The 23,579-nt window shown below is 53.8% G+C and overlaps 1 protein-coding gene across 3 annotated transcripts; it reads right to left on the bottom strand.

Annotated features, from left to right (window-relative positions):
* Positions 1-444: 444 nt before the first annotated feature.
* Positions 445-23,564, bottom strand: PPFIA3 (PTPRF interacting protein alpha 3). 3 transcript variants are annotated; one of them, XM_066373949.1, is made up of 30 exons: positions 23,153-23,564; positions 18,895-19,149; positions 18,546-18,647; positions 17,799-17,963; positions 17,416-17,490; positions 16,889-16,963; positions 16,343-16,564; positions 14,795-14,941; positions 14,569-14,703; positions 14,092-14,175; positions 13,808-13,939; positions 13,304-13,366; positions 12,742-12,821; positions 12,306-12,450; positions 11,573-11,760; positions 9,534-9,756; positions 8,074-8,237; positions 7,818-7,945; positions 6,689-6,782; positions 6,423-6,504; positions 5,616-5,816; positions 4,309-4,371; positions 4,112-4,138; positions 2,862-3,037; positions 2,140-2,237; positions 1,740-1,915; positions 1,580-1,648; positions 1,214-1,385; positions 673-744; positions 459-587 (listed from the first exon to the last, which is right to left on the bottom strand). In XM_066373949.1, exons 2-29 carry the CDS (start codon positions 19,132-19,134, stop codon positions 686-688), a joined length of 3,585 nt encoding a protein of 1,194 aa, XP_066230046.1. In that variant the 5' UTR covers positions 19,135-19,149; positions 23,153-23,564; the 3' UTR covers positions 459-587; positions 673-685. The 3 variants fall into 3 exon arrangements, with proteins under 3 accessions (XP_066230044.1, XP_066230047.1, XP_066230046.1); XM_066373947.1 differs by having other exon boundaries at positions 445-744; positions 23,153-23,563; XM_066373950.1 differs by lacking the exon at positions 4,112-4,138 and having other exon boundaries at positions 445-744; positions 23,153-23,563.
* Positions 23,565-23,579: the final 15 nt, after the last annotated feature.

The following is a 23,579-nucleotide window of genomic DNA, read 5'->3' as shown; positions in this document are numbered from 1 at the left end:
CCCTACCCCTGGGGCACGGACACGGCCACAGCACTGGGGGCGGAGGGGCCCCGGGGACACGAGACACTGAGGAGAGGGACTCCGCCCACAGCTGACCCCCAACAACGGGCGACCGGAGGGGGCAGAGCGGGACTGAGTGGCACAGGGGGCGAGGCTTGTAGCAGCGAGTCCCCCTCCCCTCCTTTCGGATGAAGAAGGAAGACTTGGGCCCCGCGAAGGGGAGAAAAGGGAGGGGGCAACCTCTCCTCGCGAGCGGCCCGGAGGGAAGCCCCGCCCCCTCTCTGCGGGGAATGGGCAACCATCTCCCAACGGAAACTGATCAATAAATTACAAAGTAGAGAAAAGGGAGGTGGAAGTTTGGGGCGGGACTTCTTCCTGCCCTCTTCTTTCCCCCTCTCTGTCCAGTTCATGTGGTTTGGTCCAGGCCCAGTCCATTTGTGAGGCGGAGACGCGCGCTCCCCTCTAGTCCATACAGATGGTCCAGTCCACTGAGCAAGCTCCCCTGCCCGGGCTACCCCGCGAGACCACACTCTGGGCAGGAGTAACAGCCCAGCCTCTGGAAGATTCTTCCATCCGAGTGAGGTCACCTGCATTGACGCCAGGCAGTACGTGGAGCAGTGAAGATCCATTGTGCTGCCCCGAACCCCCAAGATTGCCCAGTACAGTCCTCACCTGGAGGCCTGCACTAGCAGGAATAGGTCCGGACCGAAACGCCGTCTGCCCGGGAATTCCCAGAAGTGTGGCCTGTAGGGAGAGCGCGCAGTGGTTCAGCCTGGATCGAGCAGCGGTGCAGGGCGCGCGCACACTCACACAGACACGTACACGCGCGCCCTCCCGCCCTCTAGCCCAGCTTCCCCAGGGTTTCTCCGATCGTCAACTCCAAGCGTCCTTGGAATTCCCCTTCAGAAATGTCGACAGCTTGAATTCTCGCTGGCTCCCCCCCCTTTCCCACAGCATTGGATTCATCCAAGGTTCCCCAGATGACACTAGGCGAGTTCATTTCCCACCATGGCAAGGGGGTGAGAGATTAATCCATCGCACACTCGGAAGAGAGAGTTGGCATACTGGAGCGGCCCATTTGCCATGAGTGGGGGAGAATGGGCTAGGCCATTTTAGAACCTGCAGAGGGAGGCTTCTAGAATGTTGACCTGGTCCTTTTCCCACCCGAAGAAGGGGAAGAGAGGAAGGGCTGCCGCTTTGGGGAGCCGCCCACCTTCCGACTGCAACTTGCGAAGAGGAAGCCCCGGCGAGCCGAGGGCCCCTGCTGCGGCCGACCGAAAGTTGGGGGGCAACATCTCAGCTGAGTCGGGGGTTACACCTCGGAGGTCCTTCTCTCGGAACATCTTCCGCCAGGATGGAGAGCGGCTGAAAGACTTGGCGCTGTCCTAGGTATATGGGCCGGGCATCCAGTGAGGGACCAGGGTCCGGTCATGACTCCGCCCCTTCCTTTGGCTCCACCCGTTTCCGTATCTCAGAGCTTCTTCAACCGCGTCCCTATTCTGGCCCCGCCCCCAGCCTCGACTCCTAGCAGTCAAGCCCGACCCCTTCAGCTCCGGCCCTGAGCTGCTGCTGCGCCCACCTCGTCCAGCCGCCTGTCTGTGCCCAAGGAGATGAGGTTACTGAATTCCTTTTCCAGGAGCTGCCGGGCCTGGGAAGGAGAGGTGGGAGATAGGTTGCAGCGTGCAGACTGCAAGGTGAGGATGCCCAGTATGACCCAGGCCAAGAGGCAGCTAGCTCACCTGTGCATTCTGTGTGGGGATTTGCAGGAGCAAGGCCAAGTCGGAGTAGTCAAAAGTCTCGTCCAGGGCCAGCAGCGCCCCATGCACCCCGCTCTCCATGAGGTTCGTGGCAAATTCCTTCAGTCCCAGTCCGGACACCCAACCCATGACCCGTTCATTGGACCACACCATCACGTCTGGGGACCAAAGGGACCCTCAGCTGCAGGACAGTCCAGTTTAGCCCATACGTTCACCCCTATTTCCTCTTTCCTGGCCACGCCCCCTACCCTGACTCTACCTTATAGTTTATGGTAGGGCTCTTAGTCCCTGGCCTCCCTCCCCTCCTCTGATCACTCTCTCTCCAGCCCTGCCCCAAACCTCTCCACCTGCCTCCCAGAGGGACTTTTACTCTTCTACTCACCTCGGATCTGGGTCTGACTTTCTTCCCGCCTTCGCTCCAAGTCTTTCCGGTCATAGTTGAGCCGTTTCAGGCACATGATCCCATAATGCAGACTCACCCTGAGCAGCAGGGGAAGTGGTGTCACAGATGAGTCTCCATAACCTTAATGACTGTTACTCCTATTGGGCCCTCCCCATTGGCTGTGGTCTTCTGGGAGAGGTCAGGGAGTTGTTCCATTGGGTCAGTTCTAGTGATTGCTGACCTTCTCAAAGTTGGGGTACCTGTATTTTCAACAGGCAGTTCCTATTGGCTAACCTGGAAGGGCTGTGGAGTCAACTAGCCAAGCTGTCTCAAAATTTGGACTTTTCCTAGCGGACCATCTTTTCTTTTCTTTTTTTTCTTTTAAAGATCTTATTTATTCATTTTGGAAAGGAGAGAGAGAGAAAGAAGAGGGGAGGAGCAGGAAGCATCAACTCCCATATGTGCCTTGACTGGGCAAGCCCAGGGTTTTGAGCCATCAACCTCAACATTCCAGGTTAATGCTTTATCCACTGTGCCACCACAGATCAGGCCCTAGTGGACCATCTTCTTGCTGTAAGGGACACAAGAGTCAATTTCCTGAGAATCCAGGATAAAGGGCCAAGGATAATCCAAAGAATTTCCCATCACCGGTCCCACTGGCAAAAGATTCACTAGAAGTAGGGCTTCCCCTTGGCTTTCCCTATTGGCCAGGCAGCCCCCACCTGTGGAAGCTGTCCACCATCTTGAGCTGGCCGCGGAGCTCCTTTTTGTTAAGATGATCTAACATGCGGGCATCCACCAGCGACTCCATGAAGTAGCTGCGGTACTGGGGCAGCCCCAGGCTGGGCAGCCAGTCGTTCCCTACCCACTCGTGGTTCATGTCGCCATATGCCAGGATCTGGGGCCATGGGTAGGTGGGGAGGGGTCAGAGGGGTCATGTATGTATGAAAGGGTACAGTCTAACCCCCCAACCCAAGATTGCTCTTTTTCTAGCCCATAGCAGGACAATGGTCAACCTCTGCTCAGGACAGTGGACCAAACCAAAGTTGTCTCCTACTCCTTTGAAATGACAGAACAGCCCCTTGTTTAGTCAAAGTGTGGTCCTTGGACCCACAGCATCACTACACTATCAGCTGTGAATTTGCTGGAACTGCAGAATCTCAGACCCCGGGCTACTGAATCAGAATCTGCATTCTCACAAGATCCTCAGGGGACGTTATCTGGATATTAAAGTTGGAGAAACACTAATCTAGTATTGTCCCAACTCAGAACAGCAGATCAGTCCAACATGACTGTTCCCCCAAGTCGAGACAATGGGTTCTTCCAGCATAGCTCTCCACACAACAGAGAGTAATGGATCCACCCATCACCCTTGCACTGTCTGGAAAATACTAGTTTAATGCTGTACCTGGCCCTGGACAATATTCTGAATCAGCCCCAAATCCTTCACTGACTTTAGCATAAAGAAACACTCCGTCCCTCCCCAGACTGGAAACAGAACCCAGTGCAATACAGTTCTGCCACCCACCACAGAGAAGTTCATGCCTCCCCTTTCTTGAGAACAAAGTGGATCTCCTTCTCCACAGCTTCTCAGCCTCCTGTGCTGCCCCCTCCCAAAATGCTTTCCCTTTAGGCACATACACTGGAACAGTCCCTTCCCCTCAACCAGCAGGAGAACGGATGCACAGCAGCTCTAGTTATAGCAATAGAACAACCCCTGGAGCCCCCGCAACCCACGATAATGGAATGGCCTGTGCACCACGCTAACAGCTAACAATGGAACCACCGGGCTTCTACACGGACCCCCACCAAGACATAGTGGGGCAGTACAAAGCCGAGTTTGGGGCAGCGCCCCCGCGCGGTGATGATGGAATGCTTTGGGGAGGGTAGGGGCGGGGCTCGGAGAAGAAGGGGCGTCCATGCAGCGTGCACAATCTGTTCATGCGCCCACATCCCGCCCCGCGCCCCCTACCTGCTCCCAGCTGATTTCCTTGGTCTCCTGACCCGTTAGTGGGAAGAGGGAAGAGAAGGGGTGGGTTAAGGGGCAGGCGAAGGAGGGAGGGAGGAACGAACAGACGGACAGACTGCCACAGACTAGCCCTCCCACCTCCTCGCCCCGCCCCTTGGAGAGTTAGTGCCACCCCCACGGCCGCCAGCAGGGGCACTCACAGGCTTGGTTGTGGCTGTAAGGGACTCCATCTCCTCGTGTGTCATCCACACGTTTCCTGTGGACTGAGGGGTGGGGGCGTTATGGAGGGTGAAAAGGCTTCCAGATAGGGAAAGGGAGGGAGGGGGTCGTGCTTCTGGAGGCTCAGGGCAGGTACATTTATATATATTCTACCTTTGGCTCAGAAAGGCCAGTTGCTGCTGGGGCAAGACAGTGACAGAGAAAATGAATGGTCATTTATTGAGCATTTGCTGTGTACTGGAACTTGGACTTTGGGGTTGAACCAATTCAGGTTTCAATTGGGGGCCTGCTGGGCATTTTGCTGTGTGGCCCTGTGCCAATGACGTCACCTCTCTGACTTCACAGAAATGTAAAGAAAGGATTCAGAGTGTGGTGGCAGATACAGCAACGGGGCAAATGTTAGGGGGAAGGAAGACAAGTGTTCACATTTTTTGAGTCCTGCTCTCAGCAACCCCAGCAGTTAGGGATTGGTACGTGGATTCAAACATTTATGAAGTGTCTCCTGAAACACAGTTGTAGGGTCTGGGATATGCCAGGGGAAATTTGAGTATAGACTGAATAGTAGATGACATCAACAATAACATTAATGTTCTTAGGTATGACAAAGGCATGGTGGCTATGTAAGGTAAAGATGCCCAATGAAGTCATTTTTGGGACTTTGTTGTTGTCCACAAGTCACATTCGTCTTCAAATACACACATACATGTGTACACAGCAAGTATGGCAAAGGGTTAACATTGCTGAATTAGGCAGGGTACACATAATTTTCTGTGTGGAATGAAAGAATAAAATATTATTAGACAGTGAATGCTAAAGGGAAAAATAGGGCACTAATGTCCTGGGGTGACGGTCCTGTGACTAGTTTCGCTGTTGAGTTAGGAAGGCCTCTTGGAGGTGGTGACACTTGAGCTGAGACCTCCGAGATGAGAAGGAGCCAGCCTTGGGGAAAACTGGGAGGGACACTCCAGGCAAAAGGACCAGCTGGTACCAGGAAGCAGAGTAGCGGAAGGAGGGAACAGGGGTCCCTCATCAAGGGCCTTGCAGGGAACCAAATGGAATTGGTTTTTCTCTAGGATGAGGTGCCTCTGGCTGCGGTGTTCAAAACGGACTGAGGGTCAGGGGACGCAGGGAGGCCTGAAGGAAAACTTCCCCCAGAGTTGATCCGGGTGGTTATAGGGACAAGGTCCACAGGGAGGAGCTGGAGTAAACAGGCCCTGATTGGCTAGTCTGAGGACAAGAGGCGGGGCCTTGAGGCGACAAGGGCTGGGATTGGCCACCAGACGCTCACCGTGCGGGAGGAGGCGGGAGCAGACGGCGAGGTTAGCGAGACCATCTCCTGAATGGCGAGGCGCAGCTTGAGCCGGTGAAGCGGGTTGCTGATGCCGATCTCGCGCTGGATCTCCGTGTCCGACAAGTTGGCCATGATGGCACCACTCTTGACATTGGCCCGGCAGGCGGCCACATACCACGCAGGCATGCCTACCCACAGCTGGACCAGGGAGAGAGACAGAGATGAAGAAGAGACAGAGACAGTATAAACGGAGAAACAGGAGAGATGGGAGAGAGGCAGAAAGATAGGGAGAAACAGAGACAGAGATGGGGAAAGCCACAGAAAGTCCGCAATGGGAAGAAACAGAGCAAGTCAAAGGGACGTAAGAGCCAGAGGAAGACACAGGGAGAAAAAGTAGGAGCGTAAGAAAGGTAATACCGAACTCAAAAGGGAAGGAGAGGGATGGGGAGAGAAGAGAGATAGACATGGGGAGAGAAAGGAGCAAAGACATGGGGAGAAATATGGGCAATGACAAGACACAGAGGAGGCGTAAGGCAGGCAAAGACACGGAATCAGAGAGACAGAAAAGGGGAAAGATCCCGCAACCGGGATCAAGGTGGGCGTGGCCAGAGGAACAGGGTGAGGGGCAGAAGGATAAATAAAAAACAACAGAGAGATCAATAGGAAGCCTAATCGGTCCCAGAGCCCCCACCCTCACCCCATCAGGGCTAGGAAGATGGTGCTGGGTGGACCCAGCCAGCCCTGATATTGGGATTGTCATAGGGGTTGGATATCAAGAATCGGGGCATTTCTGGGCCCTAGTACCTCCAGCCAGGAGACCACGGTGGGGCCGTCCCAGGCGGCAAAGGGCAGGCCCTGGCGACAGGCCTCTTCCAGAAGTTCATGCCTGCAGAGAGTGGGCAAGGGCAGGAGTGCTCAGAGGTAGAGACCCCCATCCCTACTGGATGGCCCCCTCCACTACAACCTCCTCTTAAAACATCTTTTATGAGTAGAAACCATGGCAGAAGATGAAAATAAAATGCATGTGAATCTTTATAAGTCCTCCCCCCTCTCGCCACTCTCACACTCACTTCCTCTTGTTCCTTCGGTCCTTGTCTCCTGGACCTGTCAGCTTGGCTAGCCCCAGAGGGTCAGTAGCCAACGTCTCATCTGAGGGTGTTCCAGCTGCAGACAGGGAGGAACCAAAATTTGAGAGTCTCAAGGTGAAAACAGAATCTTTTGTGCTGGGGCTGGTGAGAAGGATGCCAGGAAAGCAGAGGCCCCAGGGAGTAGTAAATGAGGCCACAGAGGGAGTGATAAAGCCAGACAGGGAACAATGTCACCTCCCAGACAATAAATTGGAGACATCCCAAAAATAGAAGGTTCATTGGTCTGGCTTTGTTGGTAGCAGTGCTGTGCCGGTAAATGTTTAACTGGCTCCCTGAGGAGGAAGGATATATTCCTTGATTTGTAGCATTTGCCAATTTCCATGGTGTAAATAGTCCCCCTATGCCAATTTCAAGCTACTAACATGATGTCAAGCAGCTCACAAAATTCAAATGTTGGCTCTCACAAGCCGATATAAGCTGGCTCCAGCATACCAGGTGCCATGCATTTAGGATGCTCCTTCTTTTTTCTGTTTAAAAAAATGCTAAATGGGCCCTGGCCATTTGCTCCTTGGATAGAGTATCGGCCCAGCTTGCAAACCTCCCAGGTTTGATCCCCAGTCAGGGCATACAAGAGGAGTGATCATCTGCTTCTCTTTCCCTCCTTCTGCCCCTTCTCTCTTTCTTCCCCTCCTGTAGCCAGTGGCTCTACTGGTTTGAGCACTGGCCCTGGGCACTGAGGATAGCTCAGTAGATTTGAGCATCGGCCCCAGATGGGGGTTGCCAGGTAGCCCCAGTTGGGGCACTTGTGAGAACCTGTCTATCTCCCCTCTTCTCACTTAAAAAAAAATAAAGATAAATGAAATAACAAACTGACTCCTCTCTCCAGTCACCCAGGCATGCCACAGAGGGCTCTCTCCTTGTCCCTCCTCTTTCTCTGCCAAGTCCTGTCCCTTCTACATTGTAAATGAATTACCAAGTCAATGAAGACCTTAATGCATGTCAAGTGCATATGTAAAGAAGAAGAAGGAAGAAAGAAGGAAGGAAGGAAGGAAGGAAGGAAGGAAGGAAGGAAGGAAGGAAGGAAGAAAAGGAATGGAATCAGAGTATTCACCCAGAGAAGAACTGTCCCGTCCTGGTGGTCCCATTCGCCCCTTTTCTTTCTTGCCAAAGAGACGGCCTATGGATGACTTGATGCTCTTCTTCTTGGGGGCTTTGTGCAGGGAATCTGGGGTGCCCTCACTGGATGAACAGGACAGAGTGAGGCCAGACCCCATCTGGGATGCCTCCTAGCAACCCAAGTCTCTGTCCACTCCCACTTCATCCTCCCAAGCAAGCCCATTTCATTCCTATATCTTGCCCCTGCTGACCTTCCCCGTGAGGGCCCCCCATCTTCCAAGGATCCTGCTTGCAGTGCCAAGGCCTGGGTCATTCTCTCAAGGCGGGCAGAGCGGGGAGTGGGAGGTGGAGTATCTCCTGGGATGGCGGTCCCCTCTCCTCGTGGAGCCCCAGCTTCCTCCTTGGGGATGTGATTCTGGGGATAGAGAGGTAGAGAGGCTGTATTGAGTTAAAGGAGTCATGTTGGGGGCTTCTCATTCATTGGGATGTCTAGTAGGAGGTGTCTGAGATGCTTCTGGCTTTGGGCACTACTTCTGAAGGTAGCCTAGATCAAGTAGGGGTGAGTTGTAGAAACAGAAAGCCAATGAGTACAGGAAAGCTACTAGGTTACAGGTCCTGAAAGCAGGAAAGCTTGAACTTAAGGCAATAAAATAAAGCTAATATCTCTTATGCATCCCTCAAAGGTCAATTCTGAGGATCTAATGGTAGTTCTCAAATGTACGTGTAACCCTTGCCGGCTAGCTCAGCGGTAAAGTGTCAGCCTGGCATATGGAAGTCCAGTGTTTGATTCCCGGCCAGGGCACACAGGAGAAGCACCCATCTGCTTCTTTACCCTTCCTCCTCTCCTTCCTCTCTATCTCTCTCTTCCCCTCCTGCAGTCAAGGCTCCACTGGAGCAAAGTTGGCCTGGGCGCTGAGGATGGCTCCATGGCCTCCACCTCAGGTGCTAGAATGGCTCCGGTTGCAATGGAGCAACGCCCCAGATGGGCAGAGCATCACCCCCAGTGAGTATGCTGGGTGGATCCCTGTCCGGTGCATGCAGGGGTCTGTCTCTTTGCCTCCCACTTCTCACTTCAGGGGGAAAAAAATGTATGTTTAGTCACAGAAATATTTTTTTAAATCCCATGCAGAAACTTAATGCCTAAAATTGGTACAGATAGACCAGATCTAACTAAAGTACAAGTTAGGATTCAGAAACCCAGTGGCTTGGCCTTCCCTTTGCCCTCTGAGTTGGAACTTTTAGGGAAAGCTAAAGTTGCTTTTAAAAAACCCCTGGTAGCCCGACCAGGCGGTGGTGCAGTGGATAGAGCGTCAAACTGGGATGCAGAGGACCCAGGTTTGAGACCTCGAGGTCGCCAGCTTGAGCGCGGGCTCATCTGGTTTGAGCAAAAAGCTCACCAGCTTAGACCCAAGGTCGCTGGCTCGAGCAAGGGGTTACTCAGTTTGCTGAAGGCCCACGGTCAAGGCACATATGAGAAAGCAATCAATGAACAGCTAAGGTGTCGCAACGAAAAACTGATTGATGCTTCTCATCTCTCTCTGTTCCTGTCTATCCCTCTCTCTAATTCTCTCTCTGTCCCTGTAAAACAAACAAACAAAGACAAAAACAAAAAAAAACCTGGTGTGAGGAGTTATTGTTGCTGTCTGTTGGGGGACCCTGTTTCTGACCTCTTACCCACCCCACCAAGCTTAGGAGACCTCAGAACACTCACAGCTTTGTCTGTGCCCTCACGGGCAGGACTAGGGGGTGCCAGACGGGGTGTTGAGTGACCGGAGCTGGGAGGGGAAGGGCTGGCAAGAGTAGAGGTGGTGAGGGAGGGGGGCAGTGAGCAGCTACTGCGGTAGCGGCCCAGTGAGTCCAAACCGGAGCCAGACACCCGGCTCTCCAGCTCTTCTGCCCTTTGTTCCGTTGTCTCCTTTTCCTCTTGGATTAGCCTGAGGAGAGAAGAGGGAGGCTATGAGAGGACTGAGACAAAGAATGGAAGGAGTCTGGGATCCCAATGGGCCAAAAAGCTTGGGAACATCAAAAGAATTCTGAGGAACACATAATGAGGTTAAAGGGTCTTGGTGGATTTATGATGGCCTCACAGGTTCAACAGGAGTCAAGGGGTCATGATATGCTCAAGAGGTAATGGAAGTAGACTAGGAAAAGATGATCAGGGTTTGCATCAGGGTGACCCTGGGAAATCATAAAGGGATTTTTATGGTTTAGAGGTCAGGTTTCAAGGGGGACATCAAGAGCAACATCATGATAAGATCAAGATGAGATCTGGGATTCTGTAGTCAACCTAGGATCTGGGAAGGTCTGGGAGTCATTCCATATGTGAGAGTCAATGACTCAAGTCAGAACAAGATTGAATGGAAGGTGACAATCATGTTGGTGTATTTGATGGGACCCAGGGAGGTATGTTATTAGAAAATTGCTGAATAAGGCAGTTGCTAGGGCATCAGGGTGTATATATGATGAGTGATTCTTAACAAGTTGAGGATTCTTGTTATATTAGGTAGAAATTCTTTTTTTTTTTTTTGTATTTTTTCTGAAGCTGGAAACGGGGAGAGACAGTCAGACAGACTCCCGCATGCGCCCGACCGGGATCTACCCGGCACACCCAACAGGGGCTACGCTCTGCCCACCAGGGGGCGATGCTCTGCTCCTCTGGGGCATCGCTCTGCCTCGACCAGAGCCACTCTAGCGCCTGGGGCAGAGGCCAAGGAGCCATCCCCAGCGCCCGGGCCATCTTTGCTCCAATGGAGCCTCGGCTGCGGGAGGGGAAGAGAGAGACAGAGAGGAAGGAGGGGGGGGGTGGAGAAGCAAATGGGCCCTTCTCCTATGTGCCCTGGCCGGGAATCGAACCCGGGTCCCCCGCACGCCAGGCCGACGCTCTACCGCTGAGCCAACCAGCCAGGGCCAGATAGAAATTCTTGGTATGAAGAGTTGTGGTTCTTTTTTTTTTTACAGAGACAGAGAGAGTCAGAGAAGAGGGATAGACAGGGACAGACAGACAGAAACGGAGAGAGATGAGAAGCATCAATCATCAGTTTTTTGTTGCGACACCTTAGCTGTTCATTGATTGCTTTCTCATATGTGCCTTGACCGTGGGCCTTCAGCAGACCGAGTAACCCCTTGCTCAAGCCAGCGACCTTGGGTCCAAGCTGGTGAACTTTGCTCAAACCAGATGAGCCCTCATTCAAGGGGGCGACCTCGGGGTCTCGAACCTGGGTCTTCCACATCCCAGTCCGATGCTCTATCCACTGCACCACCACCTGGTCAGGCAAGAGTTGTGGTTCTTAATGTGTTAGACTGAGGTTCTTGGTGATTTGGGATGGGGTGCTTGTGTTGTTGAGATTCTTAGAATTCCAGGAATCTCTGGGTACTGGTTGTGCGAAGCCACAAAATCCATGGTGTCTGGGAGGGTGTTGATGTAATGAATTGAGAATTTTGATGTTTGGAGGTGTAGTCTTTGCTGTATCAGGAAATTGACTGAGGAAGATCATAGATGATAGATGGATGGATAGATATATAGATGATAGATAAATAGATAGATAATAGAGATAGAGATATATAACATATAGGAAACTTCTGGGTGTATCCTGGGGGACTCCTGGAAACTGGAGGAAGCATTGGGCTGGGAAAACTCCTTGAGGATGGTGGGAGAGGAGATGGGCTCTGGTCTTCACATCAGACTCCACAGCCAGAGGGCTGTGGGGTCGGCTCGGGTGGGGCAGTGAAGCAGGACTGGGCTGTGCTCACTTGATCTCCTTGTTGATGGCTTCCAGCTGCTCCTGAAGCATGATGGCCAGTGTCTGCACATCGGCCTGCCCGCTGGGGGACAGCAGCTCAGCCCCAAACATCCCTTCTGCCTCCTCCTCGTCTGAGCCATCCAGCTCCCCAGGAAACGGGGGCGGCATGGACCCCGCAGGGGCAGATCGTTCCCACTCCTGTCTCTGTGTGAAAACAGAGGGATCACAGTTGGGCGAAGGCTGAGGTAGGCCCTGGATTGTCCTTCAGCTCTTCTGACCTTGCCCGCCCTTCATGACCTGGCTCATGTCCTCTGACAGTGACTGCAGTCACTATGTGATCAGCCCCCACACTTTTTCCAGCCCACTTTTCTATCTTGACCAAGTCCCTTTTCCTGATCACCCCTCCCCTGAGTTCACTGCTTCCTTGGACCCAGCCCACTTACTCTCCTCACTTACCCCCGCACACTCAAAGATTCCGCACCCTGCCCACCACCCCCAGGCCCCATCCTTCTCCCCATCCCATCATTCCTCTAAGGTTCTCACCAGGCAGCACGATGTTCACATGAAGAGACATCCAGGCAAGCAGGGATGACAAAGTTGTGGGAGAAGAGAGAAGAGAGCATGAGCCCAGGAGACCCTGCTTCTCAATCCAGCCCCCTTGCAGAGCCCTATGAAACACACCCCTTTCCCACTGTTGCCCTCCCGTGCCCTGCTCAGTCCAGGCCCCAGAAGTGGCTGCTGACCTTGGAAGGCTCATCTTTGACCCCTGACCAGCGGCTCCTCTTGCCTGCTCGGCCACTGCCAGCCCCATAAGGGTCCAGGTGGGCTCCAGAAGGTAGTGTAGGTGCCTGGGAATAACGGAGCTCCAGGGCACTGCCAGGGAGAGACCTGTGGGCATGGCAATCAGAGACCAAGGGGTCAGGTAAAGGAAACAGATAAGAGGACACAGGGAAGGGCCCAAGGTCAGAGAACTAAGAGAGGGATCTAAAGTCAACAGTCAGGAAAAAGAACCTGGGGTCAGCTGTCATGAAGTCAGGGGTCAAAAATAAGAGAGAGCAGTAGAAGTATCAGGAAGACAGGCAGTGAGGGGTAGGAAGAATCTGAGGACCAGAAAGAATGAGCTTGGCCAAGGAGGTTCATAGGTAGAGGTGCAAGGTGGGTCAGGAGGGTGACTGTCACCTAGAGTAGGAGGATGGTGGCCTCCCCCGCAACTGGTCAATTTCCATTTGCATTCGCTCCATCTCTGCCAAGAGCTGCTCCTGTGGAGAGGAGAATAGAGGTGTCAGGTCAGAAAATGTGCCCAAAGCCTGACCAGGTGGTGGCACAATGGATAGAGCGTCGGACTGGGATGAGGAGGACCCAGGTTCAAGACCCCGAGGTCGCCAGCTTGAGCGTGGGTTCATCTGGTTTGAGCAAAGCTCACCAGCTTGGACCCAAGGTCGCTGGCTTGAGCAAGGGGTTACTCGGTCTGCTGAAGGCCCACGGTCAAGGCACATATGAGAAAGCAATCAATGAACAACTAAGGTGTCTCAACGAAAACTGTCTGTCTGTCACTATCTATCCCTTTCTGACTCTCTCTGTCTCTGAAAAAAAAAAAAAAAATGAATGTGCCCAAAGAAACAGCCCCTGCCAGCTGATTCCAACCACAGCGAAGCCGGGCTCCACTGCCCAGGTCCTCCCTGCAAGCTCCTCCCCTTCCAGCCCTGCCCCACCAGGCCCCGCCTCACCAGGCTCTCCCTACCTTGTTGAGCAGCAGCTCGTCCTGAAGCTTCTTCATGTTGGCAATCTCCTCACTCAGTGAGTTCTGTGGAGAACAGGGGAGCAGTGAGTGGGGAGAACCTGAAAGGGACATGCTCTGGGGACCTGAGAGGAGCGGGGTAAATGAGTTCAGCATGACTGATGAGCCGGAGGGCATGGGGGTTGTAGGTCCTAAGATGCAACAGGGTAGGGGAGTCGCTGGGAGCCCCAGAATTCTGCATCCTATGTAATCAGAGCATTCAGTTTGAGGATCTATAGGGTAAAAGGGATCAAGAACTCAAGGCACTGGTGCCCCAGAATTCAGCTCATGGGGTATTTAAGTGAAAGAGTTGTCCCTGCAATACTGCAGGAAGGTCTGTCAGATTCAGGATGGCCAGGTTTAGGGAGATATCATGTAACGGATCTGGGAGAAAGATCTGGGGCCCAGGGATCTGGGCAAGAGGTGGTCCAGGATGCAGGGTATTCAGAGTGCTGGCTTGGAGCGCACCTTCTCCTCCAGTGCCCCCATCCGCTCCTTGAGGTGAAGCTGTAACCGTTCATTGGACTCACTCAGCAGTTTGTCTACTGTCTCAGACAGCCGCTTATTGTGGTCATCGTTCATCTTCTCCCGCTGCCGGGCCTGCCCAAAGGAGAGGGGATTAGGGAAGTTCAAGCCCACCTGGTCCAGAGCACAGCCTGTGTTGTAAGCCCCCGCACTTAGTCCACACCCTCAGCTAAGCCCCTCTCCCAGACTCAAAGCCCCGCTTTCGCTGCAGTCATCCGCTCCCTCACCCGCTGCAGTTCTTGGTTCTTCTCCTCCAACTGTGCCTCCAGCTGCCGAAGCCGCTCCTCAAAATTCCCATGACGTTCCTCAGCCTAGAGGATGGAACCCATGACATCTGAGTTTGCCCCACTAGGACCCAGTCAGGCTCCAGTCCTGGCCCCCAGAGCTCCAGACTCCTCTCGGGCAGGACTCCAGACCTTGCAGCTGTCATTCAGGCCCTGCCCCCATCTACAAGCCCTGTTCCTTTCTCAGTTGATGTTCCAGCCCACTCATCCTTTCAGTCTAAACTAGAGAACTCTCCCATAAACCTCCAGGCCCTGTCCCCATTCCAAGTCCCATCTCTACCCTAGACTCCAGGCACCGCCTTTTTACCCAGAATCCGGGTTGCAGGTCTCCTACCCCTCCAGACTCAAGGCCCGGCTCCTTCAGGCCCCGCCCCTGTCACGCCCCCAAAGCTCAAGGCCCCGCCCCAGGCCTCTTCTCACTTTATTGAGCGCTGCCACGCGCTGGGCCAGCTGCGCCTCTATCTCGGGCAAGGTCTCAGCCTTCTGCAGTGTTTGCTGCAGCTTCTGCTTGGCGTCGTCCAGCCACTCAGCCAGCTGACGGCTCTTCTCTTCACTCTAGAGGTAGGACAGAGACAGGGGAGAGGAGGAGCCAGGTCATTCAGGCCACGACCACGTCTCCTTCGCCCCTTTCTGGCTGCGCCCCCACCTGTCGGTACAGCGACTCCTTGCTGGCCAACTCGTTCTCCAGCTTGTCGTTGGCGTCGTGCAGAGACGTGGCCTCGCGCTGGGCACTCAGGTAGCGTTTCTCCAGCGTTGTGATACGCTCCTCCATATCCTCCCGCTGCGCCAACGCCTGCAGAAGTAGCGAAGTGACAAAGGGACGTATGGACTACAGCTCCCAAAAGGCCGTGGGGGTAGTCTAGGCTTAGAACCCCAGATCAGGCACCCCAGGGTATCCTGGGAAATAAAGTCAGGGCGTCAGAATGGTGGAACCAAACCTGCCAAAGGCTCCCAGGAATAGCCAATGTTAGGTACTATGCCACTTGAGAGTTAAAATAGTAGTACCATACTTTCCTGAGTTTCTAGGGCATTTCTGGTTTAGACCCTCCCCATATGGATGGACCTGAGGCTTATGGGACAGGAAGTCTCCTCCACTCTTCTTGGACCACTTGCCTCAAAACTCCAGGACTTAGATGTTTCAGCAACTTCTGGCACAGCTCAGGCTTAGAATCACAGAGCAAGTACCCTAGAGTCTTCTGGGTAACAAAGGTTCCTTCCATTTGGGAGGCAACATATCTCCCAAGATCCTTCGGGTAGCACAGGCACAGAACCCCCCCCCCAATAATATGCTCCAGAGTCTTATGAGAGATGGACTTCCATCTGGGAGCCCTTGTGGTGGTAGACCACATTTCCAAACAAGCCCCATTCAGGCTTAAAATGTGAGGTGAAGGCCCTAGCAGATGATGAAAACTTAGTGCTCTCTCTTCTTTCTCATCCAGGGCCTTCAAGAATCTATGCCTAGCCTGACCAGGCGGTGGTGCAGTGGATAGAGCATCGGACTGGGATGCAGAGGACCTGGGTTCAAGACCCCGAGGTCGCCAGCTTGAGCTCATCTGGTTTGAGCAAAAGCCCACCAGCTTGAACCCAAGGTCGCTGGCTCCAGCAAGGGGTTACTCGTTTTCTGAAGGCCCGTGGTCAAGGCACATATGAGAAAGCAATCAATGAACAACTAAGGTGTTGCAACACGCAATGAAAAACTAATGGTTGATGCTTCTCATCTCTCTCCGTTCCTGTCTGTCTGTCCCTGTCTATCCTCTCTCTGACTCACTCTCTGTCTCTGTAAAAAATAAATAAATAAATAAATAAAAAAAAAAAAAAAAAAAAGAATCTATGCCTACATTTCCCAGCAGTCCCTGGGGTGTGGGAGTTAGGATCAAGGGGCCTAAGCCAGAATGGGGTGAAATGCAAAGAAATTCAATTTAGAGGCACAAGAGAATTTCCCAATGATAACATAACTACAAACAGTTACTGAAAGCCTACCATGTATGTTCCTGATGCCAACCCTCAAACAAAAGTCATGTCCCATTTTACAGGTGAGGAAACTGAGGTTCAGAGAGGGAATCTACAGAGCTTATTAACTGAATCCAGGTTCCACCATTCACGAGCTCTGTGACTTTGGGCAAAGCAAAGGGAGATAGAGAGGGTTAGGGGGAGGGAAGGACAGAGGGCAACCCACCAGGGTCTCTGGCCTCACCTCCTTGAGGTCGCGCTGGAGTTTGGTGTTAGCTTCCTCAGCCTTACCCAGCTCACGGTGGGCGGTGCCCAACTCGTCCTCCAGCTGGCTCATCTGGCGGCACAACACCGCCAGGCGCTCGCGCAGCTGGCACACCTCCGCACGCTGCCGCTCCAGGGCCTCCTCCAGTTCAGCCGTGCGCCGGTTGGAATCCCCGCCAGGACCCAGGCCATTGGCAAGGGTCTGGAATGGGGACAGTGAAGAAGGAAGGGACAGAACCCAGAGCAGGGAAACAGAGATATAGAGAAAATGCAAGGAGAAAGTTGATGGGGGGATGAGTTGGTGGACGATTGAATCAAAGATCAGTAAGGGTCATGGAAGTCACAGAAGTTAGCTACAATGTAGCTGCTACATGACCTTAGGAGTCTTAGGAGTTCAGATGTCCTAGGATCAGTGAGGATCATATCAAACATTAAAAGGACCGTCACAGAGTTAAAGGACAGAGTGGTGGCCATAGGGATGAGGATTGATGAAAAGCAAGTGGAGTGAAGGACTTCTACCTCTCACCTGCCCGTCCCCATCCTTGCCAGGCTCCTCCAGCCCTGACCGGCGCCTAGACAGCTGCTCTCGAAGGCTCAGAGTCTGGGAGCGGGAAAGGGAGATCAGGGCAAAAGGAAGATTACTTCCTTCCCACTGGCACCAATCCTCTAATGAGAGGTTATAGGCACCCCAGTTCTGCTGGGGTGACCATTAGACCCTGTGCTTTCATTATAACTTTCCTTAGCTGCCCCGCAGGGAGAGAGTCCAGCCTTACTTCTGTCCTCGTTAGCTCCGACTTTTCCCACCCAACCACGTCCTCAGGAGTGGGTTCCTGTTAGCCCCAGCCCCTGGTTCTCATCCTTACTCTCACTTTCCCTGGACAGTTCTCCTCTAGCCTTGCTCAGTGAGTTCCTCCGTAGGAACCCCACTAGTTCTCTCCAGAGTCCAATCCCATTGGCCCTCTGCTGTATCTGGCCCCCAATAGATTCTGAAACCAAGAATCAGCTCCACTCCTTTGGGAGCTCCTAAGGGCTCCCTTCCATGCTTGGCCCCACCTCCTGGTTGCTCATCTCCAGCTCCTCCTCTAGCACTGCCACCCGCTCCAGTGCCATCCGCAGCCGCTCCCGGACCTGGGAATGGGGCAGGACAGGAGTGAGATGGCGATCAGATCCAATCTAGGACAGTTGGCGATGAAGCAGGACACTCCTGGAACGAGCCTTACACGGTCACGTTAGAATTCCACTATCTATAATGGATGTGCATCCTCAACCCGCCACCAAAGCAGCCCCACCCACTGAGAGCCCCGCCTCGTTTATTTTTCCATCATCAACTAGTCAGGTCTCAGTCTGCATTGCCAGTCAATCAGAGTCAACTTTTTTTTCCCCCACTTAGCCACCACGGGTTTCCCTTCTGTACGCAGGCTCTTCCATTCTCATACCTTCTCATCCAGGGCCTTGTGGTGCTCGAAGAGGGATTTTAGAGCCTTGAGCACTTCCACCTCGGAAGAGACCCCGCCCGGGGACTGGGCCTGGCGCTTCACCACGGTCATGCGCAGTGACCTCTCGTGCCTGGACACCAGGCACTCCAGGTGTTCCAGTAGAAGCTACAAGGATAGAGCACCCGGCCAAAGAGGCAAGGGAAGAGAGGTAGGGAAGAGGGAAAATGAGAGGGTTTTTTTTTAAAACTTTTTTTTTTAGATTTTTTAAATTTATTTTTTAGAGAGAGGAAACAGAGAGACAGAGAGAGAGAGAGAGAAGGGGGGAGGAGCAGAAAGCATCAACTCCCATCTGTGCCTTGACCAGGTGAGCCTGGGGTTTTGAACCAGCGACCTCAGCGTTCCAGGTCAACGCTTTTACCCACTGCACCACCACAGGTCAGGCGAGAAAATGAGGTTCAGACATGTGGGTCGGATACATGGATAAAGTGGAGCCAGCCAAGGAGTAAGAAACCAAGACAGGTCAGGAAAAGAGAGAGGGATATCTAGTAGGAGCGGGGTCAAGGAAAGAGTGGTACAGGAATAGACACCATTATGGAGATAGGGGAAGGACATGAAGGAAAGAGGGGACCAGAGGACACCACCCAAGAAGTGGGAGCAGGCAGAAGACAGGAAGGCGAGATGGGTCAGACAGCAACACCACTTAGGACCCGCCGGCACCACTTGGGCCCCGCCTCCAACAGCCCTCACCCGTGTGTTGTTCCGCTCCGCCTTCAGCTCGGCAATCTCTTCCTCCCGCTCCAGCAGCTGCTCCCGACATAAGTTTAGTTCTTTTGTCAGAGCCGCAAACTCCTGTCCAGGTGTGGGTATGATCAGGACAATCAGATCAATCCTTTCTTCGTTTCCCTCATTGCACAAGACTGAATTTGAAGGTCCCGCCCTCCCAGATAAGCCCCGCCCCTTCTAGGGCTCAGGTCCCGCCCATTATCGGCAAAGCCAGCCCCCTGACTCCTCCCTCCCAACCGCTATGTGCCGCCCATTCCGGACCGCCCTCTCCACGCCTTCACTGTTGGAGGCCCCGCCCGGGCCCCGCCCAGACCTGGGGGAGCGCGATGCTGAGCTGTCGCTGCAGCGAGTCCTTTTCGTGGCCCAGCTCGCGCAGCCGCAGCTGCGCCGTAGCCAGTCCGTCCTGCGCCTCGCGCAGCGTCTCCAGCAGGCGCTCGCGCTCCGTAAGCATCGTGACCATGAGGCGCTCCAGCTCGCCCCCCGCCTCATCCGGGCCCAGCGCCGAGCCCCGCCGGCCATCCTCGCTGATGGTGGGCATCACCTCGCACATCATGGCGGCGGTGCTGGCCTGCAGGTGCGGGGAAGGGGCAGGGAACAGAGACCAGCCTCGTCACGACATAGGCAGAGAAACTGAGACATGGCCACTCTGATACTGCGTAGAGGAAACTGAGGCAGGGCCAAGCAGGCATTGAACAGAAGAAACTGAGGCCTGTCCGTTCCGATCATGGCACAGGATAAACTGAAACCCATTGCTCTTAGGAAACCAGTACTGGCTATCTGGGTGAGAACATTTGGGAAAACTGAGCTCAGACTCCATCAGGCACTGACAGCAAATCTATGCCCAGCCTGGTCCAAGAAATCGAAGCGTGGTGATCCAGGCGCTGCCTGAATTAACGTGGAAGAATCAGTCTCTACCTATTCTGGCCCTGCCCGGCATCTCACTCAACCCACTGCATGAATGAGAACACTGAGCCCCAGCTGAGAACCATGACTTCAGGAGGACACAAAACTGGGGTCACAGAATTAGGTCACTGGTACGTAGTTACCTACTGTCCAGCTCAACTACCCTCTCTTTCAATTTCTCATCTGGACCTCAGCTCCAGAAAAATACACTCCACTTGGGGGTGGGGGAGAGCATGGTTGAGGGCAGGGTAGGCTACAATGCTGGTGTCCAAGATCCAGCTCCCTCCTTCCCCAGGTCACAAGAGTTCAAATCCTGGAGTCCCTTCCCCCAGATGCAAGAGTCTGAGCCTCTACCCCCTCCTTCCCAATTCCAGGAGTCAGGGATAACCCCTCGCCCCATCCCCTGGGATGTGAGTCTGGGTTTTAAACTTCCAACCTTAGACTCAGAAATCCCAGCCTTCAGGCCCCTCCTCCTCCAGAGCCCAGTAGTCCAGGCCCCCAGGACCCAGGAGCTTGGGTGCACAACTGTGGGCGGAGATAAATCGAGTTCTCCCGAGCCATTCCCTCGCACACAGGTCGGACAGGTCCAGCTGGCCCAGCCGAAAGCAGGAGGGACTTTCACTATTCACTCCTTTCCTTCTCTCCCTCTTGGAAGTGGCATAACTGGTTCTGAGAGTAGATAATTCGCAGCCCCACCCCATTTGCGCACTGTGTCCAAAGCCTGGGGCTGGGTCCTTGAACTCTTGTGAGAAACAGAGGGATCTGAGAACTCTGGGACCTGGGAGAGGAGGCAGCTTAGTCCCTTGGGTCTTTGAACAGGTGCATTTGAGAGTCTAAACACCCGAGTCCCAGCACTCTGAGGCAAGATTCAGGAATACATTTATAAAGGGCAGGTCAACCTTAGGCCCCAAACCAACCTGTTATCTAAAACCCAGAACCTACTCAGGGGATGTAACACAGGATGCTCTTCTAGAACTTCCAATTCACTGAGAAGGAAAGCAAAACAGCAGGTTTGGGCAAAAATCTAGAAATCCTTTGGTACATACTGTACAGAGCGCAAAAAGGACAAATGCACCTACATTTACAATGTGAGCCGGGCACAAGAGATGCACATAAGGCATATTCTGGAAGCGAGGTCTGGAACTTTGAACAAGCCAAAAGCAATCAACAACTTAAAGAACAACTCAGTAACCTCAAAATGATACCTAAGAATATACCGAATGCAATGCACAATAGCCCTAGTCAGGAGACATTATCTAGAACTCACAACCTACCAGGGATAAGGGGATAACATAGAGTATAGCAGGGGTTGTATTTTGGTTTTATCATGTGTCTAGATAATGCTAGAACTCAGAATAAAAAAGGTATGCTCTAGAATTCAAAATATGCCCTGGAAGTGAAGAAAAACCTAGAAAGTAGCAAGGAACTTAGTCGTGCCTGGGGGAAGATGTAGAAGGATGCATGCTGGGAATTTTACTGGCATAAGGACTGAGCTGGCAAAGGCTAGATGAAGTGTTCTGGAAATGAGAACATTTCTAGGCTGAAGATTCCAGAAGAGGGAAGAGTCTAGAGCATTCTTAGAATGCTGAAGTGGCAGATAGAGAAGGAAGCCCACAATTCACCAGGGGACAAGTTCTCACACTAAGTAAAAGGTGATCAGATATGGTGGGAATGGATTGGTCTAGAACCCAGACCCTAAGGAAGGGAGACATGAGTAGAACGCTTTAGTGGGAATCCTCTAGATTGAAAACTAGAATTGGATGGAACCTAAACCAAAAAAGTGCACTCTAGAATAGATAACACAATTCAGAGAAAGACTAGAGCGCACAACTGGAAGACACACATTCTAGAACTTAGAATTCCCCTGAGAAGAGAATGGAATGGAGAACAATGCCAAGTATGTGGCTGGAACCTAGAACACACCTAAAATGAAAGTTTAGCAGAGAATAAGCAAGGACGGTTTCTAAAGTTTTAGAACACGTCTGAGGAGGTGGTGGGACCAGAATTTGGCTTGAGGGAATTATTTAGATATTTGAATTCATCTGGAAAAAGACATGCCTAGAATTTAGCATCTAGCCTAGACCTTAGAACATGCCTTGGATGAAGCTGGAACAGAGATGTTGACTGGGGGAGGTGGGGTTCCAGGATCTAGAAGGAATCTAGAATCTGGAGCATTGCAGAGGAAATGCTTAACTGGAAATGTGGAAGGCAGTGAGTAGGTTCTAGATCATCTAATGAGCCTAGGTCACAGAACACATTTGGAAGAAGGTGTGTATGTTTGGCCCATAGCCTGAGAGAGTGTACCCAGAGGATGGGGCCTCAGAAGGCAATGGGGTGCTAGAAATACCACAAGAAGCTGGGTCTCAGGGGGAAGAACAGAAGCCAGGGAGCCCAGGAGCTGAGATGAAAGGGAGCTGAAGCAGGAGTTTGTCAAGGCCCCTGTGAGATGTCAAGTTGATGGGGGATTGTGAGGCTGTGGGGACCTGGGACCCTAAGAGTAAGAGATGAAGAGTTAGGTGCCTGGTCAGGAGGAGGGTAGAGCTGGGGGCCTGGATTCCTGAATCTTTGTGGAGATGGGTTTGGGAGGGAGGGCTGGGGCAGATGACCTCAGTATAAATTGGTGGCCAGTACAGAAGTTAGGATCTGAACGCCTGGGTCCCTGAGGGGATGCACGACTGGGGACAAGGCATCTAGGTCTCTGGGGGGTCCAGTGAGGGCAGATGCCAAAGAATTGCATTAACAATTGCATTCTGAGTCCCTGAAAGGAATAGAGTCATGGCGCCTGAATCCCTAAGGGGTAGATGCTGGGGTACTAGGAGGCTGAGTATATAATAGCCTGAAGAGCACGGGGGCCGTTGAGCTGGGTTTTGAATGGGGGCAAAGGCTGCGAACCTAGATCCTCGGATGCCAAGTTCCCTAAGGTGGACGGGCAGGAACATTCAGAAGCCCTGCCTCCTCAGGAAGGTGCTGGGGTCCCGGAAATCTCGGGTGCTGAGGACAGGGCCGGGAGCCCGGCCAGTGGAACGCTGAGGCCCGGGCGTTCGGGTCGGGGAGGGCCCGGGTATCCCCGGGTCAAAGGCGCGGCGGGGGGGATCCCCGCGCCGCCGGCGCCCCCTCTCTGGCGGTGGCAGCAGGAGGTGGGGGAGGCGAGGCTGCCGAGTGCTCTGACCATGGACAGCTCCAGAGCGGGCCTGTGTCCAGGGCAGTCTCCAGCCGGCCTGGACAGAGGGACGCGGCCGGCTGCTCAAGCTGGAGAGCTGGAGCTGGGTAGACGAGGTACCTGAATGGGGGACTATGCGGACGCGACCCAGGGACGGGTGGCCCTCGCCAGGGGAGTGTGACACAGCCGCGGCGGGTCTGAGCTCCCGGGCCTGAGCCAAGGAGGAGGATCTAGATCCAGAGGGTTCCCAGGGTTGAACTGAAATCCAGGCTCCTGGGCCCTGGAGGAAGCGCAAGGCAGCAGTACGTCTGGGATTCTAGGGTTCTGTTGGGGACTCTGAGATGCGGGAGGGGCACGCTTGACTCTATGGGGTTGGGCTGTGAAATCTGGGCTCTGGGGTCCCCGAGGATGAAGAAGGGATTCCAGGATCTCGGGGAGGCAGGCGAAGCTCGGCGAGGGGTTCCGGGGGTGGGCGCTGCCTGGCAGGCCAAGCCGGGCTCTTACCTACCTGGTCCGCGGCAGCTGCGGGCGGAGCTGGGCTGAAAAGAGGGACGTGGAGTGGGGTGGGGGGGACCGGGCGGGGCCCCTGGCGGCGGCCGGGGCCCGGATCTGTAGCTCCGGAGCCCTGTCTCCGCCGTTCGCGCGGGCTCCGCGTCTCTTGCTCCGGCCTGGGCGCTGGGGACCCCCCCTCCCTCTCACAGTCTTAGCTCTCTACCCTCTAAAATAGCCCCCTATCCCTGACACCGTTCAGCCTCCCCCCACGAGGCCGCAGCCGCCAGATCCAGGGGTTCCCACCAGCGCCCCCAAAAATCCCACCTTCACCCCCCCAAAATTTCCTCCTCCCTCCTCCCTAACAGCTCCCGGGCGGTCATGGCCCCTTTAACAGGAGACTGACAGACGGCTGTGAGTGGCCAATGGGAGGCAGCGTCAGCGCC

The sequence above is a fragment of the Saccopteryx leptura genome, chromosome 3 (genome assembly GCF_036850995.1).
Source record: "Saccopteryx leptura isolate mSacLep1 chromosome 3, mSacLep1_pri_phased_curated, whole genome shotgun sequence".
Lineage (NCBI taxonomy): Eukaryota > Metazoa > Chordata > Mammalia > Chiroptera > Emballonuridae > Saccopteryx > Saccopteryx leptura.
The sequence above is the reverse complement of the archived record's forward strand: the minus strand, read 5'-3'. Positions and strand labels throughout refer to the sequence as shown.

What these genes read in the sequence shown, in the direction of transcription:
- PPFIA3 (XM_066373949.1), bottom strand. Translation starts at nt 19,134, where the DNA reads ATGATGTGCGAGGTGATGCCCACCATCAGCGAGGATGGCCGGCGGGGC. An exon ending in CGGAGCGGAACAACACACGG is followed by an intron (nt 17,964 to 18,545) that starts GTGAGGGCTGTT and finishes CTATCCTTGTAG; the next exon opens with CTTCTACTGGAACACCTGGA. An exon ending in GTGAGGGCACAGACAAAGCT is followed by an intron (nt 8,238 to 9,533) that starts GTGAGTGTTCTG and finishes CTCTATCCCCAG; the next exon opens with AATCACATCCCCAAGGAGGA.